The following is a 17207-nucleotide window of genomic DNA, read 5'->3' as shown; positions in this document are numbered from 1 at the left end:
GTGGAGAATAAAAGGAAAAGGAGATGTCCGGAATTTGTGTTATCGTAACATCATCACTTTTGAAAGTGATTGTCATCCCCTTTGATTAGAGTCCTTCTGAGCACTACAGTTTGTGCGTCAGGAGCCTGCTATCACTGGGAACCTCGTCACCTTGTCATCCTCGTTGTTCTCAAACCTACCTTGTGCTACAATTAGCAAGGTAGTGCTCGTCTATACTCGCTGTCATGCACCAAAATTGATTGGTAGCATGGACAGGTGTCAATAACAAAGCAAATATTCAAAAAGACTCGCCTTTGCGCCACACAGGCACAGTGCCACTTGGAATAGTAATTAATATTGCCTGTTTTGAACTTGTGGCTGATCAGCACCACCTCTATTAGGCAATCCAGTCACGCTCACCTTTGCTTTTCCATCCTGTACTTTCCGTGTTTCAGCATTTTGGCAAATTTTTGCGTCGCCACTGGCTACACATTGCATTGCGCCCTCGCTTTTGTCATTTCCCTTACTCCCCTTCCTTTGCCTAGCCCCACCATGGGCCCCTTCCTCTCCTTTTTATTCTCACCCGACGGTTGTTTCTGGATCCCCATTCTAATCCACTTTTTCGTCACCTCCACCCTCCTCCTCCTCATATTATTTGCACCCCCACCATTTCTGATGTCACCACTTCCTATCCGCTTCCGTCGCCAATCTGTTGACTACCACGTGCCACTGCTAATATCAGCAAAGCCCTGGTGGCCGGTCCAAATAGGGCAACAGGTCCATCTTCATGACGTCGATCTGCCATCACATACTATCAAAACATCGGTCACTCGTCTTGCCTGGTTGGAGCGTGGGTGGGTAGTTTTTGAGCTGGAGAAGGTTCATCCCCTTGCGTTGCCCATGTTCATCGCTGTCCCATTCATTTGGGTACACTTATCTTTTGTCCATCGTCTTCGCTACAGCTACACCTACCACACGCTGCCTGGGACTCACTTGTTCCAAATTGGAACTACTCCTCTCCCTCCCTCGTTTGATCAGGTGGTCCAACACAACCAGTCCATTGGTAAGGCCATGGAACTGTCGGATTTGGACTAGGTGGTGGACCGGTGGCTCCAGTTTCTTTTTTTTCAGCAGAACATTCATTTACAGTGCAATTATTTTTGATTTTTGAATCATTTTTATGGACACATATTTTTTTAGAATGCCTGACTGACAATAAAGGAACTGTGTTGATACTGATAGTGTTTTTCCTTGCCCTTTTTTTACTGCATCTTCCCATGACATCATGATTTTCTTGCTCTCTTTTTGCTATTGGACTTTATTTTATGGCTGTACAAACCTGTGACATTACTCACAGCATTCATTGTTCTATCCCTTTCTTTCCCTTATTTTGATGATCTTATCCTGTAGCAACTACGCAGGATTCATCAGCGTACATTCCTTCCTTCATGTTCTTTCTCATTTTTTTTGCGCAGCTATACTGTGCATAGCCTGCCTTTCTTTTCACTATATAAACCCCTGTATTTTACCTTGTAAAAACAACAAAGAACTCGATTCCAGACTTCTTCTCTAAATCTCAAGTTCACTACTCTGCTACTTGTGATCCAGTGTGGTCACAATACTTCCCACTGTTACCACTGCTATCTGCTGTCATCGTCACTCGTCATTTTTAAAAGTCACTGTCATCCCTTTCAATTAGAGTCCTTCTGAGCACTACAGTTTGTGCATCAGGAGCCTGCTATCACTGGGAACCTCATCACCTCGTCATCTTTGTCATTCTCAAACCTACCTTGTGCTACGATTAGCAAGGTAGTGCTTGTTTATACTCGTCACAAAGCCCCTATCCTTCTATAAATTCAACTATCCCTCCTCCTCAAAACCCACACCCATACCTCTCTGGGTTTTACTTTGAAGGACCTTCATACATACCACCCCACGAACAACCAGAGCACCCACTGTTCTAGGAGACAAAGCCCATAAACAAGTTCCGTGGAATCTGGGAGGATTGTTTGTTAGTTTGTTTTTGTGTGTGGTTTTCTAACAACAGTTCTCATCATCGACATCGCCACAAACCCTCTATCTTTCTATAAATTCAACTATCCCCCCTCCTCAAAACCCACACTCATACACCTCTGGGTTTTACTTTGAAGGATCCTCATACATACCACCCCACAAACAACCAGAGCACCCACTGTTTTAGGAGGCAAAGCCCATACACAAGTTGCATGGAACCTGGGAGGATTGTGTGTTAGTTTGTTTTTGTGTGTGGTTTTCTAACAACAGTTCTCATCATCGACAATGTCAGCTCAGAGACAACGTAATATGACTCCATGGAATTCCTGAAAAGATCATCTCTGATCGAGGTCCTCAATTTATGTCACGGTTTACAAGAGACTTTTATGATTTGATGGGGATAACACCGGGCCTTTCTACAGGTTATCTCCCTCAAACAGATGGACAGTCTGAATGGATCAACCAGGATCTTGAGCACTACCTCCATGTTTTTGTAAATCATAGACAAGACAATTGGGCAGATTGGCTTTCCATCGCCGAATGCACGTACAACAATCATCTCCACACTGTAACAAATCAGACACCTTTTTTTTTAAACTATGGACTACACCCACAAACAAATACCACCATTGTATTGTCCCCTTGATCCGCATTGGCGGCCGAGTTTGGTGAACAAATGAAACGACTCCATGAACTCATGAAATCTTCCCTTCTTTTAGCAAACAACAATCTTAGACAATACTACGACCGTAAGAGATCCCCACCCCGAGAATATCAAACTGGCGATAAGGTCTGGTTAGAAGGACACAACATCACGACAGATAGACCAATGAAGAAATTGGACAACAAACACTTTGGACCTTTTAAAATCACCCAAAAGGTTGGACCTTCAGCCTACCAACTCAACATCCTGAAAAACTGGAAGTCCATTCATCCAGTATTCAATGAAGCCATTCCATTGCCATATCACACTCCCAAATTCCCTAACCAACTAATTTTTTCACAACCACTGCCCCAAATTGTTGAAGGAGTGGACAAATACGAAGTAGAAAGTATAATTGCATCTAGACCGACCAAACTGAAAGGCACTAAACTTGACTACTTGGCTCACTGGCATGGTTATCCGGTCTCAGAACGTACTTGGGAACCCAACACCAATCTTACACACGTCTCTGACTTGCTCGCCACATTCCACAAAACGCATCCTGCCGCCCCTTGTATCATCACCGCTTCCCTTCACTTCCGCCCTTACAGAAATTACACCGCAACTTCTAAATCTCCGGTGCTTTTTGATTGGATTACCAACAAGTTTCAGAGTGCCGCTTCTGGACTCATGAGGACACGAGTCTTATAAAAGGGGAGCTAATGTAAGGAATCAATTTTTCTTATCGCATTCCCATCATGTCATGGTTATCCGATTCATTCCCTGTCACTCCTCTCGCTCTTGGACTAGAGATTATAGCTGGCATTTTATTACTTTTATCCTTTTTCTTCTTATTCTCCATTCATACTCACGTTCTATCATACTTACAACGAAGGAGAACCGTTGTAGACCCTCGAGAAGATATCCAGACAACATAGCAATGATCCAATGCTATGTCTGGGAATACATCGGAGGGATATTTGTAACAACCAAGAGTGAATTACTCTGGCGCACTCAGAACACACTATAGAAAAGATGAAGTTGGGGAGTGGCTACCCCTTAGGCTGCAGTGAGTTAGTTGGTATTCAACAGGAGGACTCGCTGAGGAGTCTCCTGGATCTATTGGGGTATATATACTACTACAGGTTGTTTGTACATGTGTACTATACAGTTGATGAAGGCAGTGGCTTGATAATGTCATAGGGCCTAGCCCGTATGGCCAGCTCCACTGCGTGAGAGAGTTAAGTCTAAAAATAAAAAGAAGGCAACGCGGCGCGAGGAAGGGAAATGCCGCGTGGCATTTAAGGTATAAAGTTAAAGCGGAGAATAAAAGGGAAAGGAGATGTCCGGAAATTGTGTTATCGTAACAATATTGATAAGCAAGGAAGGCTGTGAGTCAGCGCCTTCTCATGGGCTTACTGATACAGCCAATTGCACACCTCTTACCAATACTTTCTCTCATGTAATTAGTAAATACAATAGATCGGACCACTTTCTCTTTCTTTTCTTATTGGTTAGTTAATTGGTCAGACCACTTTCTTAACTCTTCCCTTTCTTGGTCTGACCATTGTTATGATCCAATGCTATGTCTGGGAATACATCGGAGGGATATTGATAAGCAAGGAAGGCATTCTTCTCTTTGATTTCAAGCTCATTCACATACCTGCTGATTGTCATTGTGGTCCTGATGCATTATCTCGCCATCAACCAACAGAGGAAGACTTTGAAGATGCTCAAGAATCCAATGATCGGCTTGATCATATTGCCCTTCTAGTTGATTCAGACTATGGAGCTGCCTATATTTTCCTCTCTTCAAGCCCAAAAGTGCTTTGTCAAGCAATCACTTCAATTCTTCTTGAAAGGAGACAGCATATTCAAGTGTTGTCAATCTGCTCCTCCTCTCAAAGTCATCTTTAATCCTGACCTTTGACTTCACATCCTTACTAAAGCACATAAAAGGCTTGGTCACAGAAGAGTCAATGGTGTATTCTCTACAGTCAGAGAGCACTTTTACTGGCCCCATATGTTACAGGATGTCAAGCATCATGTTTACACCTGCCATGAATGCCAGATTTGAAGTGTATGCAAAAGTGAAGTCCCACTTACCATCTCATCACCTCCTACAATCTTCATCAAAGTCTATGTTGACATTATGCTTATGCCAAAGGCTAGAGGATATCAATATCTTGTTGCTGCAAGAGATGATCTGTCACTTGCTGCGGAAGGAAGAGCATTGAAGAAAGCATCTGCACATAATCTTGCTTGCTTTTTCTGGGAAGAAACTATCCGTTGCTATGGATCTATAGGAGAAGTTGTCACAGACAATGGAAGCAAAGTCAAAGGAGCATTTAAAGAGCTTGTGGAACGTTACCAGATCCCTTATATTCGCATTTCTCCCTACAATTCCAAGGCAAATGGTGTTGTTGAGCGTGGACACTTTGTCATAAGAGAAGCACTTGTCAAGTCCTGTGAAGGGAATGTTGAGTGATGGCCAACCAAGGTCCATCATGCCTTCTTTGCAGACAAGGTCACTACACGCCGTTCTACTGGATTCAGCCCTTTTTATCTGTTGCACGGAGTTGACCCAGTCCTACCATTTGATTTAACAGAAGCAACTTTCCTTGTCCATGGATTTCATACTGCAATGCCAACAGAAGACCTCATTGCTTTGTGCATTTGTCAACTAGAAAAGAGACAGGATGATTTGCAACAAGCTGCACTCACTATACGCAAAACTCGTCTCAGATCTAAAGTGCAGTTTGAGAAACTCTATGTATGAAGGATGTTCAAGGATGAATACCAACCTGGAGAGCTTGTTCTAGTGCGGAATACTCAGGTTGAAAAAGAGCTGGATCATAAAGCAAAGCCTCGTTACAATGGCCCTTATGAAGTCATGCAAAGTACTAAAGGAGGATCATACATTCTAAAAGAAATGGATGGATCAGTATCACGAAGAGGAATTGCAGAATTTTGCCTACTTCCCTATTTCCACTGCCACTCCATGCCCCTCTTGGACGAGCTGGATGACCATGATAAAGACCTAGATGAACCAGAAGATGAACCTGACTATGAGCATGACAACTCAGATGATAAAGATAACGATTAATGACTTACCTGAACAAATTTTATGCTGACATGACCCCTTAATGTATTGCCATGTTTCATTCCCTATGACCCTACCTTTATGGAAGCAACTGGGACAGTTGCAATTGCAAGTTGTCCATGGATGTCATGCACCAAAGTTGATTGATTGTAACAACCAAGAGTGATCTACTCCGGCGCACACAGGAACACACTATATAAAAGAGGAAGTTGGGGAGTGGTTACCCCTTAGGCTGCAGTGAGTTAGTTGTGCTAGACAACAGGAGGACTCGCTGAGGAGTCTCCTGGATCTATTGGGGTATTTATACTACTACAGGTTTTGTTTGTACATGTGTACTATACAGTAGCAAATAAAGTTTAAAGTCCGCTTGTCTATCATGTGACCGGTCACATGGTGAGTCTAGACTTTGGTCAGGTGATGTGTCACGTGACTTGGTCATGTGACTTATAAAAGTCGAACATGTAAAGTAAAGTAAATGGTCACATGACTGGTCATGTGACTTTGAAAAATGAAAAGTTAAAGTACAAAAATGAAGCGTAAGTAGGTGCTGGTATGTCTATTGTAACATTGATAGCATGGACAGGTGTTAAAGATGAAGCGAATATTAGAAAAGACTTGCCTTTGTGCCGCACAGGCACAGTGCCACATGGGATAGTAATTAATATTGCCTTTTTCAAACTTGTGGCTGATCAGCACCACCTCTATTAGGCAATTCAGTTGCGCTCACCTTGGCTTTTCCATTCGGTGCTTTCCGCGTTTTGGCAATTCAGCAAATTTTTGCATCGCCACTGGCTACACATTGCGCCCTCGCTTTTGTTGTTCTCCCTTACCTTATTTTCTTTACTCAGTCCCACCATGTGACCCTTACTTTCCCTTTTATTTTCACCCAACGGTTGCTTGGATCCCTATGCTGGTTCATCTCCTTGTCACCTCCACCCTCCTCCTCCTCATCTTCTTTGCTCCCCCGCCATATCTAATGTCACCACTTCCTATCTGTTTCCGTTGCCAATCCGTCGACCACCACGTGCCACTACTGATATCAGCAAAGCCCCAGTGGCTGGTCCAAATAGGGCAACAGGTCCATCTTCATGATGTTGATCTGCCATTGTATACCATAAAATCATTGGTCGCTTGTCTCGCCTGGTTGGAGTGTGGGTGGATAGTATTTGAGCTGGAGAAGGGTCATCCCCTTGCGTTGCCTACGTACATTGCTGTCCCATTCACTTGGGTACATTTATCTTTTGTCCATCGTCTTCGCTACAGCTACACCTACCACACGCTGCCTGGGACTCACTTGTTCCAAATTGGAACTACTCCTCTCCCTCCCTTGTTTGATCAGGTGGTCCAGTACAACCAATCCATTGGTAAGGCCATGGAACTGTCGGATTTGGACTAGGTGGTGGACCGGTGGCTCCAGTTTCTTTTTTTTCAGCAGAACATTCATTTACAGTGCAATTATTTTTGATTTTTGAATCATTTTTATGGACACATATTTTTTTAGAATGCCTGACTGACAATAAAGGAACTGTGTTGATACTGATATTTTTTTGCCTTGCCCTTTTTTTACTGCATCTTCCCATGACATCACAATTTTCTTGCTCTCTTTCTGCTATTTGGACTTTATTTTATGGCTGTACAAACCTGTGACATTACTTACATAGCATTCATTGTTCTATCCCTTTCTTTTTTTTTTTTGACAATCTTATCCTGTACTACCTACGCAGGATTTTTCAGTGTACATGTTTTCCTTCATATTCTTTCTCATTCTTTTTGCACAGCTATACTGTGCATAGCCTACTTTTCTTTTACTATATAAACCCCTGTATTTTACCTTGTAAAGAACAAGAACTCCAATCCAGACTTCTTCTCTAATCTCAAGTTCACTACTCTGCTACTTGTGATCCAGTGTGGTCACAATACTTCCCATTGTTACCACTGTTAACTGCTGTCATCGTCACTCATCACTTTTGAGAATGATTATCATCCCTTTCAATTAGAGTCCTTCTGAGCACTACAGTTTGTGCATCAGGAGCCTGCTATCACTGGGAACCTTGTCACCCTGTCATCTTGTTGTTCTCAACCCTACCTTGTGCTACGATTAGCAAGATAGTGCTTGTCCATACTCATCAACTAAGCCCCTATCCTCTATAATTCAACTATCCCCCCTCCTCAAAACCCACACCCATACATCTCTGGGTTTTACTTTGAAGGATTGTCATATGTACCACCCCAGGAACAACCAGACCACTCCACTGTTCTACAAGGCAAAGCCCATACACAAGTTCCATGGAATCTGGGAGAATTGTGTATTAGTTTGTTTTGTGTGTGGTTTTCTAACTACAGTTCTCATCATTGACACCAGCTGAGGTCCGTCCATTTTGTGTGCCATAGTTCAAGCATGGGCACAACAGACTGCATGGACTCAAAGTATCCATTATGGATTGATAGGTCTTTTTTGAGTCTTAATATTTGATCAAAAGTTTTCCCATTGCCACTAAATATAACAAATCAGTCTGCTAATGTTTTGTCATGAAGGTTCATTTGTGTCTTCAAGAAATCCTGGATGGTGTCTTTTATCCCACTAACCTGCATCTCGTCTGCGCTATTAGTGGCCAGCGGGATGACATTAGTTTTCCATGTTAGAGGAATGGGTTTTTTTGCAACAGCAGCTGATATTTCACGCAGGTTGGATTGATTGACTTACAGCCCATGTACAAACTGTATCAAGACATCAAGGAAGTGAAATGCTGAGACAGCTGCAAGACCCTGGAAGTCCAAGTCTTCAAGGATAACATCTGTGGTAAGTGTTTTCCTCTCTTGAAGTTTGTGATGTCTCACTAATTCCTCTACATTAAATGCAGCTGGATCACAGCCTTCCATCTCCACTGCTGTGCCCGCAAAGCCCTTGATTAAGTGGCTTTCTCCTCCAATCCTGGAGTTGCGCTGCCTGGCAAAGGCCTGGATGTTGCCTCCAACAACAGAAAAAAAGTGCCCGGAACCATGTTGCATTGCAGCCTTCAAGTTGGCCTGCATTTCATAGGCCAGTGTCTGGAGTGCTTTGTACACTGTGTCATATGCTACGGATTGCCCCAGTGAATCAACCGGAAAAATCAAACGGTGGGCCTTGGTGGCAAAAAAATAGAGGGCTCAACACAGAGCTGGGAAGTTGGCTTAGTTTGACAGGATAAAGGTGAGTGTCAGAAGTACATCCACTGTACCCTAGAGCTAATATGTCAGTAAAAGCCATATATTCTGCTGCTTTGTCTTACAAGCTGCAAAAAACAGTAAGTCCTTACTACCCCCACTTGTCCTTCACTGGCCTTGCATCGAGATGATTCTCGTGAATACTCACTCAACATGTAACTGACAAAACCGGATAAACCTGGTCTCTGCCAAAGTAGCCATTGTTCTCCATGGAGTCACCATTGTTCTCCTAGGAGTCATTATACTATAGCAAGTAGCACCTCCAACTATAAGTAGTAAGGGGTTTAGTATAGAAATACCTCAGTTGTTTCTATAGCCTCTTGGGCAGCGGCTGAGTTTCACATAGTTTTATTAGTAACAGGTGCATGTTCTTCAGCAATCACTAGGTGCATAGCCAAATATATACATGAGAAAAATCTGAAAAAAAGCTTGAAAACAAAAATACTTTTTGCAAGATATTTCTCCCATAACTATTTTTCTTTTCAAATGGATGGCTCTTTGCATCATCCAAATGGTGAACAGGTCCACTAAAATTTGAGTACATACTTACATGGCCCCTATGAAATATCAGCAAGGGCAGTCTACTACTTATTCTTTATAAATTGTATGCCTTTCAAAGGCTAAACCAGTGAAGTACTGTAGCATGGTAATGGTAATAAGGAAGCAATATACAGAAGACCCAAAACTGTGCTAAGAAATAAACTAGACTCAAAAAAAAGCTAGATACCATTCATATTGTCAAAACCCTTATTCCTCGATAAATATATATGTGGCTCCTGCCTGGATAATGACTTTCGTCTGAGGATGCTCTTGCAGTTTGAGTTAGCGCTCGCTGGGTTTCAAGTTGCTGAGTTTATGTTGAGTTTCTGCTGATCTCGGGTTTAAGTTTCAAGAAGTCGTGTTATTGACACCGAATGGGGGGGCTCCTGTACGCCACTCTTAGTTCGGATCAGACCTTAGTTACTGATATCGACTGTCATATCAGTAATTTGGTCTGACTGGGGAGACTAACAAATTGTGTCGTTTCCGACTGGGACTGAAGACTACTATCGATCTGAATTCAGCCGTAACCAAACAGGTGAACCATGCCCATCATGAAGCTCAAGCTCAGCTGCTACTTTCCGGTGGAGCCACCGTTTTTCACGCAAATCATTTTTGAGGGCAATGACACAGTCAAATCACTGTTGAGGGAGGTCCACAAGCAGCTCAAGGAGGAAAGCTATGATGTCCCACTGAGGGACCTTGTGCTGTACAAGGTGTGTCTGCCACCTAGTCTACGATGCCAAATGACTGACCCTGGATAGGCGGATGTCAAGATAAAGCCCGAGGTGGATCTGACAGACCGTGTCATTCAGTGGCTTCGCATCCAGCCAGAGGCAGCCGAGCTCAGTGTTCTACATGATATTGGAGACGTGTTCACCGAAGCCCTGCCAAATGGTACTCTTCATATCATTGTTGCCAATACCGAGAGTGCGTTTTTTCATGTGTTTCCATACCCCTCCCTAGCCCCCTCACCCCGTTTCAGTCAAGGAGCTACTTGACTTTGTTGACGATCCTCAAGCACGGTCTCGGATACAGATTAAGAAAAGTACGAGTCCACCCACTTGTCACTTGTTCAATCCTCATTATTTTTGCAGAGCTCGGCAAGCAGTTCGCCAAACTATCATCCAGCCCCTCCCCATCTGCAGTTGTAAGGAGCGCTGATGCATTGGCAAAGTTCCTCAATGCCGATGGCCATCCTGTGTGCCTCGATCAAGTCCCAGCCGCCATGTTCAGCCCGCCACTTGCGCACCTACAACGGGCCCTCGCCGAGCTTGGCGACCTCGAGGTGACCGAACATGATGTCAGCCACGCGTCTAGCTTCCTCAGCAGTACAATCATGTCTTATCACAATGAGGACAGTCGCCGGAACGCCATTCGGCAGCACGTCGACCACTTAATGGGGGAGCCTGGTCAGTGGGAGGAAAGGCTTGACCGGGTGGGGAACATCCAGCCTGATGCGAGTTGGTGGCAAGGTGAGTTCCCTGTCACAATCCTGAAGCTGAAAAATGCCCCTGGTATTGGCGGAGATCCTTTTGTTCAAAGTCTTGCCGACTACAGCAAGATTGTGTCGGACCCCCAGGTGCGGCAGCACGCATCCACGTTCGTATCTCCGTTGACGTGTTCTTTCTAGCTTGCGCACTTTCAAGGATCCTGCAATTTCCCTGTCTTGCTTCTCGGTCTCTCGGGAAATCGGATCGAGATTGGTGTGGCTGTCTGTGTTGGCTCTATCTACGCATCCAGGCTAGTCGCCTTCAATATCACCCCCGGATTTCACTTGTCCGAGAACATCATCCATGCGGCTCGAATCTTCAGGTGCCTTTCATCGTGTCGAGCGGCACTGGCAGCGCACTACCGCGCAGTTCAGGGCAACCACGTAACTATTGCGGCAATCTACCCTGACCCAACCTCAGTCTCTGGCAATGCATTGCCGTGCCTGACCTACCACGGTGTCCTCTTGCGAACCGGCGAGCACGTTTCGACCAGCTTGGCAGACCTGGAAGTTGGGACCACCGCGCTGTACCGGGCTACCCTTGGTGACGCTGCTACCCCTGATGGTGCTACCGAGGTTGTCGTCAAGTTTGCGAGTCGATACGGTAAAGCAGCCCACCGCCTCTTATCCGATGCCAAACTGGCCCCAAAGCTCCACTGGTGCGAGCCAATCATCGGGGGCCTTTTTATGGTCGTCATGGACCATCTCGAAGACGGTGCATCAATCTGGCGACTGCGAAACAGTTCAAGGCCCAAACCTGTTCCCGAAGCTGTCTTGAGGGATGTTAAAAGGGCACTAAAGCTCTTGCACGAGAATAGGTTTGTGTTCGGAGACCTGCGTGACACGAATGTTGTTTCTTCCAAGGAGCAAGGGTTTCTCGTTGATTTCGATTGGGCTGGGAAGGAAGGAGAGGACAGATACCCAGCCGCGCTCAATGAAAATAATAAGTGGCATGACGAGGTTCGTGCGCACGCCGTTATGAGCAAGGCGCATGATGATTATCAGTTCGAGCAGTTGGAGGCTCAGCTGAAGTAGTTTGTTATATCCTTTCAAGACCTTTTGTACCATAGCTCCCAAAATCGCATTACATTTGTCACCCACTCATTTTCACCGGACTTTCACAGAATATGCAGTTGGGAGGGATAACATGACTTCTAGTTCTCGCACAGGTTTGATATCACAAGTGCAATGGAATAGGCTGCTAAAAGCTTGAACGAGCTGTAAGACTTCTCATTTTAATCTGACGTAGTTACTTGCAGATAATCCAAGAGTATAGTGATGCATTGAATCATCTTTATATTCTTGTGGTGCACGTGTAGTAGTACCTAACAATAATTAATAGTATTGAGTAGAGAGGATACTGACAATGAAAAATGGCCATCTATGCTTCCGACTTTTCTTTTTCTTCCTCCGTAGGATCGTGGATGATCCTCATAAAATCCCACCATTGTGGTCCATACAAATAGTACAACACTCCAAAAGTCGCGCCGCTCAAATGCGCATAATGATCAAACATCCTGTACCAGAGCCAGAGATCAGCAAAACAAAATCAAAGCAGTAGCAATACAATCTCTTACTTCCAACCACGCAATATACCAATAGCGTCCAAGGCTATAATAGCACCCACACCTGACTGGATAGGAATCGCAAAGAACGGGAGGAATATGAGGCTGATACTAGCATCAGGGAATGCCAGTGCGCTGAGTGTGACAGCTGCGTAAATGGCGCCTGAAGCCCCTAAAGATGGGAGAATCTCCTTTGCCGTCGCACCAGCAGCGGATTTGGCAACTGTTCCAGCCGCCAGAGTGCCACTAGGTTTCGAGAGTTGCGATACTAGGCGCGGGAATAATACCTTGGTAGACGCAGCGTGGCTAGCCAGACCGGAGAAAAGGCCAGCTTAATGAGGAGTGTATAAGTAAACTCTGATTGTACATAATAGTAAACATTACCTGCGACATAAAATGCCAAGAAATGCCATTTCGTAGTTGACTCTTGATAGCCTGTTGGACCTCTTTGCTGCTCTCTGGCAAGGTAAAGGGTGGCGGCAGAACCTGGAAGCTAGTTTCAGAGAGAAACAGCGTGATTGACATTAATGACGACCTTACCAAAGCTTATAAGAGCCATTGAATTAGCCACAAGATGTAAGAACGAGCGATGGCTTCAAATATACCAATATATGAGTCTGTGACACATGCGAAAGACCTCAAGGCATACCTGAATACACTCGTTAACAGAGTGTAGGATAGCCCAGATAGTGGGTGATGCATAAAGCTTCTGTTCATCGATGGAACAAACCGAGGAATCTTCCACGCTAGGTATACGACAGTATTCAGACCACATATCCACCAACACATCCTCCTTCCTTCTGGAGCATCGAGGTACGGTTGTGCAAAACCGACATATGCAGAGATGAAGAGACTTTTGAGTGCTATAGGCCAATCTGCAAGGGAGTCTTTGAATCCGGATAGTTTCGCTTGTAGAGTCTGCGATGAAATGGATGCTGAGCGTGGAAAGATGCAAGCAAGGGATGAAGTACCTTCCCAAGCTCGATATACTGTGCGCGCCTCATTTCATCGCTAGTGGGAGGTCGTGACCAAACGCTTTCCATGATGACAATCCTTTTCGACCAGTACTCGGTATCAAGATGGGTTTTCGCCGCAGCCACGGAAAATACAAGCCAAGATCCTGCGACAAAAAACTACTACAGCGTCAGCAATGCTGTACATACAAGTTGTATCCACCAAACTCTCACCAAGACCTGATTCCGTATTGTGGGACGCTTTATTCGATCACCAAAAGGCTTTACTTCGCTTGCCCTAGCTAATTGGTCTCGAAACGATGGGATGCTCGACGATGCTTTCTCCTGGCCAAACCTAGCGAGCCTTGGGAATGTGCGAGAAAATGAATGTCCAAATGAGCGACTTTGGAGTGGTCCATTCCATGTTTTGAACGACCGGGGTGAGCTTCTGCAAAACGCCGTCCAGAACATACCTGGACGCGCACCGGCTGGGCACAGCGGGGGACTTGAGAAGAGCTTAGTTTAGGGTTATGGTTTACGATATCTATCTCTGACCTCGACACAATATTTTTATTACGGACATGTTTTATTATATTTCTTTTCTGCGTCCACCGCCATTGCAGGCTGCTCTCTCTGGGTCGATATCCATCACACCGCAAGTCGCGAATGACCTCCGTACAGAACCTTTCGACGGCGCACAGGACATATTTTATTGCTGGTCTGCCACTTCTACCACACCCGTCGCAACAAAACCCACAAAGTTGACCACCTGGAGACAATCTAATGCGTACAAAGAGCTTTCCGTTCCATTACCTCCAAATTTGAGGTCAGGACAATCATGGCGCCTCGTCCTGAGCTCGCGCGCGCACGGTCAAGTTTCCTCCATCCAGTTGGACGAAGATGCGCTCGGAGACACGCCTTTTCCTGTCATATCCATGCCCATCGTGTTCAGTCCTCGCCCGGGTAAGGCTGTTAAGCAGGAACAAGTAGAGAGGATATACAATCTCTTGCTTAAATCTAATGATGATCCACTGTCTATGGTGATCAGAGAACAAACATCGTTTGATCTTGACAAGGTGGGCCACCCTGTCCCCGTGGCAGAGTCTGTCTTGATCCGGTGTAGATTTGCTAGAAAATATGGGATAGTGGTATCGGACTGAGTTCTTGGATACTGAGACACTATAACCACTGTTTCGAGAATACGGCTCCATTGACCGAACTGCACCGAAGACTGTTTGGCAGTAAACATGGGAATATAATTGAACTAGGTGTGTACTGGATTAGAGCTCTCCAAAGTAGGTTTTGTAATTGCGATGTCCAGGTGCTGGAACTGGTATTGTCGCTCTAACTCTGGCGATTCTTCGCTCCTCCACCTTCACTGAAGGTTTTGAGGCCCCCAATCGTCTTATAACGACGGATCTTTGTTCGTGATATTGTTCTCGCTATTTTTTACTTAATTCATATCTCAAAACTAGCTTCTGCGATGCCTCTTTTGGAACGTAACATCTCGTCTAATGGTCATTTATTTCCCCTGGCGCGTCCGGAAGCTGTGGTCTTAGATTGGGACAACGAAGAGCTTCCACCAGCTGTTCATGATCTTGAGAATGGACTGGATGTAATTGTGTACGTACTTTCACAGATAATGGGAGTTGACCTGACACTTATTGACCATTCCACAGAATGGCAGATGTCACGTACAATACCTCGTCCTTCCCTTCTCTCATCAGGACCCTGTCTTCTCTTATCGAATTCTCGATGACCAAAAACGCCGCTCCCCCGCTCATATTGCTCGGATACAAAGAGCGAGATCTTGCAGAACGTACTTTATGGGGCATGGCGAGTGAAATAGGAATATCGCTGGAGAAAGTGAGTGAGCTGGCAGGAGCTGGGGGTGCACCAATCGAAATATGGGTGGGACAAGCGAAGAATAAGTCGGATCAGTAATATGAAAGAACACCTATTGAAAGAAATTAGGATCGTAAGCTCGCATGTCAGATAAATGAAATGATCTCCAAAAGACGTCAGCTCTTTGCAGCACTGACATATGCCATAACACATACAGACTGTCGGCTTCTTTCCGTGCGTACACTGAGGTCTTCCCAGTCACACCCGCTTGGGAGCTTGCCTCTCTGACTCCTTCTCTACTATAGTAGATCTGCATATTCGATATACCCCATGAGTACCAGCTTGATCAAACTCTCTCCTGAAACAGAACAAGTTCACGATGCAGACGAGGAGGTTAGCCGGAATTCCTCAGCCTAACTGACATCTAAAAGCCCAATCGCTTTGTTCATATGACATTGATATCTTCTCTTTGGACTATGTTGACCAGGTATTCATAGTGTATACGAACCTAAAAAGTGCTTCGAAGGATTTAGTGGGCCCTGATGGATTTCGGGGACTGGGACACGTCGATTCCCGCCAGGACACGCTATCGGTCAAGTTCGAGCTGGTGGCGCCTCTGCAGCCTGACAACTCTCTATCGTTAACCTCTGGACCTGTAACGACCCCACCAGCAAAGAAAGTAAAAGGCAAGAGGAGAAAATCTAGGGATAATGCGCAGGCTCAGCTGAAGACGATAGAAGTTGAACTTGTCCAGGATAAGACTGCTTTGCGTACCCGAAAGGGCGACACAGGGAGTGTGCTCTGGAGAGCTAGGTGAGGCATCCACGATACAAAGTACTGAGTCAGAGCTCAACGTGTGGTATAATCCTAGCAACGAGTTTGCACAGGTTGTTCTTCAGCAACATAATTTCAAGATGGAAAATTCGATCTTTGATCACGCCTTACTCGCCGAGTCACACGTTGTAGAGCTTGGGTATGTATCTGTCCATGACACCGCTATTCTGTTCTCTCATTATGAAAATTTGGCAAATTTCCTAGTTCGGGTACTGGATTACTGAGTGTCGTTCTGTCCCCGCTTGTCCGCAGACACACAGCTACCGACATCCCAGACCTCCTCCCACTTATTCGCAAGAATGTAAAGCTCAACTTCAGTGGTTGGCCGAAAACGACTGGTGTAGGATCGAATATATTTGTAGAAGAACTCGACTGGCAAACTCTGCAGACTCTACCGTTATCGTCACGTCATCGATACTGTCCTTGGATAGCAGAAAACCCTGCAGACCTCGTCCTCGTCGTCGATTGTATTTACCACCCCTCCCTTTTGCCGTCGTTGGTTGAAACAATTGACTATCTTTCGGAGCCTGGGCGTACCTGGGTAATGATTGTGGTCGAGCTCAGACAGGAAGACGTGGTAAGGGAGTTTCTAGATCTGTGGATCAAACGAGATGACTGGCTGTTGTGGCGGGTAAACGGGTTGCTTGATCTACATTTTGCTGTGTGGGTCGGACACAAAAAAGGTCCTCGGAACGAGGTTAGCTCACGTCCATAATTCAACCTCACTGTTCTACTGTGCTGACAAGACGTCGTATCGCCATGTGTAGGAGAACAACGATTAAAATCGGTTCTAACCCTGCTTGTATTTGCTTCGTGTCGATGTAATGACACTTGCTGCGCGCTTGGCGATGAAAAGCTTGGGATCAGGCTGTACACTCGTACCTGTCCATTACATCAGTGTGCAGCTGCCAAGGGCTTGACCAAGAACAATCGCCGCCTACGAAGGTAAGAATCACACTATTAGAAGAAGGACGCTAAGTGAGCAAAGGACGTTGCACAGCAAAGCCCTTTCCTCGCTGTTCAAACGTGTTTGAAA

At 45.2% G+C, this 17207-nt stretch overlaps 5 protein-coding genes across 5 annotated transcripts; 3 read left to right on the top strand and 2 right to left on the bottom strand.

Moving 5' to 3' along the window:
• Nucleotides 1–8211: 8211 nt before the first annotated feature.
• On the bottom strand, nt 8212–8771 carry SERLADRAFT_411028 (uncharacterized protein; the record flags this gene model as incomplete). The annotated part of the gene is made up of 3 exons (XM_007322661.1): nt 8212–8232; nt 8325–8340; nt 8443–8771. The coding sequence occupies 3 exons, from the start codon at nt 8769–8771 to the stop codon at nt 8212–8214; spliced, it is 366 nt and encodes a 121-aa protein (XP_007322723.1).
• Nucleotides 8772–11523: 2752 nt separating this feature from the next.
• SERLADRAFT_351955 (uncharacterized protein) lies at nt 11524–12009 on the top strand (the record flags this gene model as incomplete). Its single annotated transcript, XM_007322660.1, has 1 exon — nt 11524–12009. A coding segment is annotated over one exon (486 nt), but the record flags the coding sequence as incomplete, so codon positions are not given.
• A 231-nt stretch (nt 12010–12240) lies between these two features.
• Nucleotides 12241–13981, bottom strand: SERLADRAFT_477242 (uncharacterized protein; the record flags this gene model as incomplete). Its single annotated transcript, XM_007322659.1, has 7 exons — nt 12241–12491; nt 12552–12870; nt 12924–13025; nt 13080–13132; nt 13189–13457; nt 13511–13672; nt 13727–13981. The coding sequence occupies 7 exons, from the start codon at nt 13961–13963 to the stop codon at nt 12356–12358; spliced, it is 1278 nt and encodes a 425-aa protein (XP_007322721.1).
• Nucleotides 13982–14022: 41 nt separating this feature from the next.
• On the top strand, nt 14023–15541 carry SERLADRAFT_477241 (uncharacterized protein; the record flags this gene model as incomplete). The annotated part of the gene is made up of 5 exons (XM_007322658.1): nt 14023–14568; nt 14625–14760; nt 14814–14915; nt 14968–15115; nt 15172–15541. The coding sequence occupies 5 exons, from the start codon at nt 14074–14076 to the stop codon at nt 15434–15436; spliced, it is 1146 nt and encodes a 381-aa protein (XP_007322720.1).
• A 343-nt stretch (nt 15542–15884) lies between these two features.
• On the top strand, nt 15885–16886 carry SERLADRAFT_351804 (uncharacterized protein; the record flags this gene model as incomplete). The annotated part of the gene is made up of 3 exons (XM_007322657.1): nt 15885–16150; nt 16209–16310; nt 16376–16886. Coding segments are annotated over 3 exons (879 nt in total), but the record flags the coding sequence as incomplete, so codon positions are not given.
• Nucleotides 16887–17207: the final 321 nt, after the last annotated feature.

This window comes from Serpula lacrymans, assembly GCF_000218685.1.
Source record: "Serpula lacrymans var. lacrymans S7.9 unplaced genomic scaffold SERLAscaffold_13, whole genome shotgun sequence".
Lineage (NCBI taxonomy): Eukaryota > Fungi > Basidiomycota > Agaricomycetes > Boletales > Serpulaceae > Serpula > Serpula lacrymans.
This window is presented reverse-complemented; position numbering and strand designations above follow the sequence as displayed.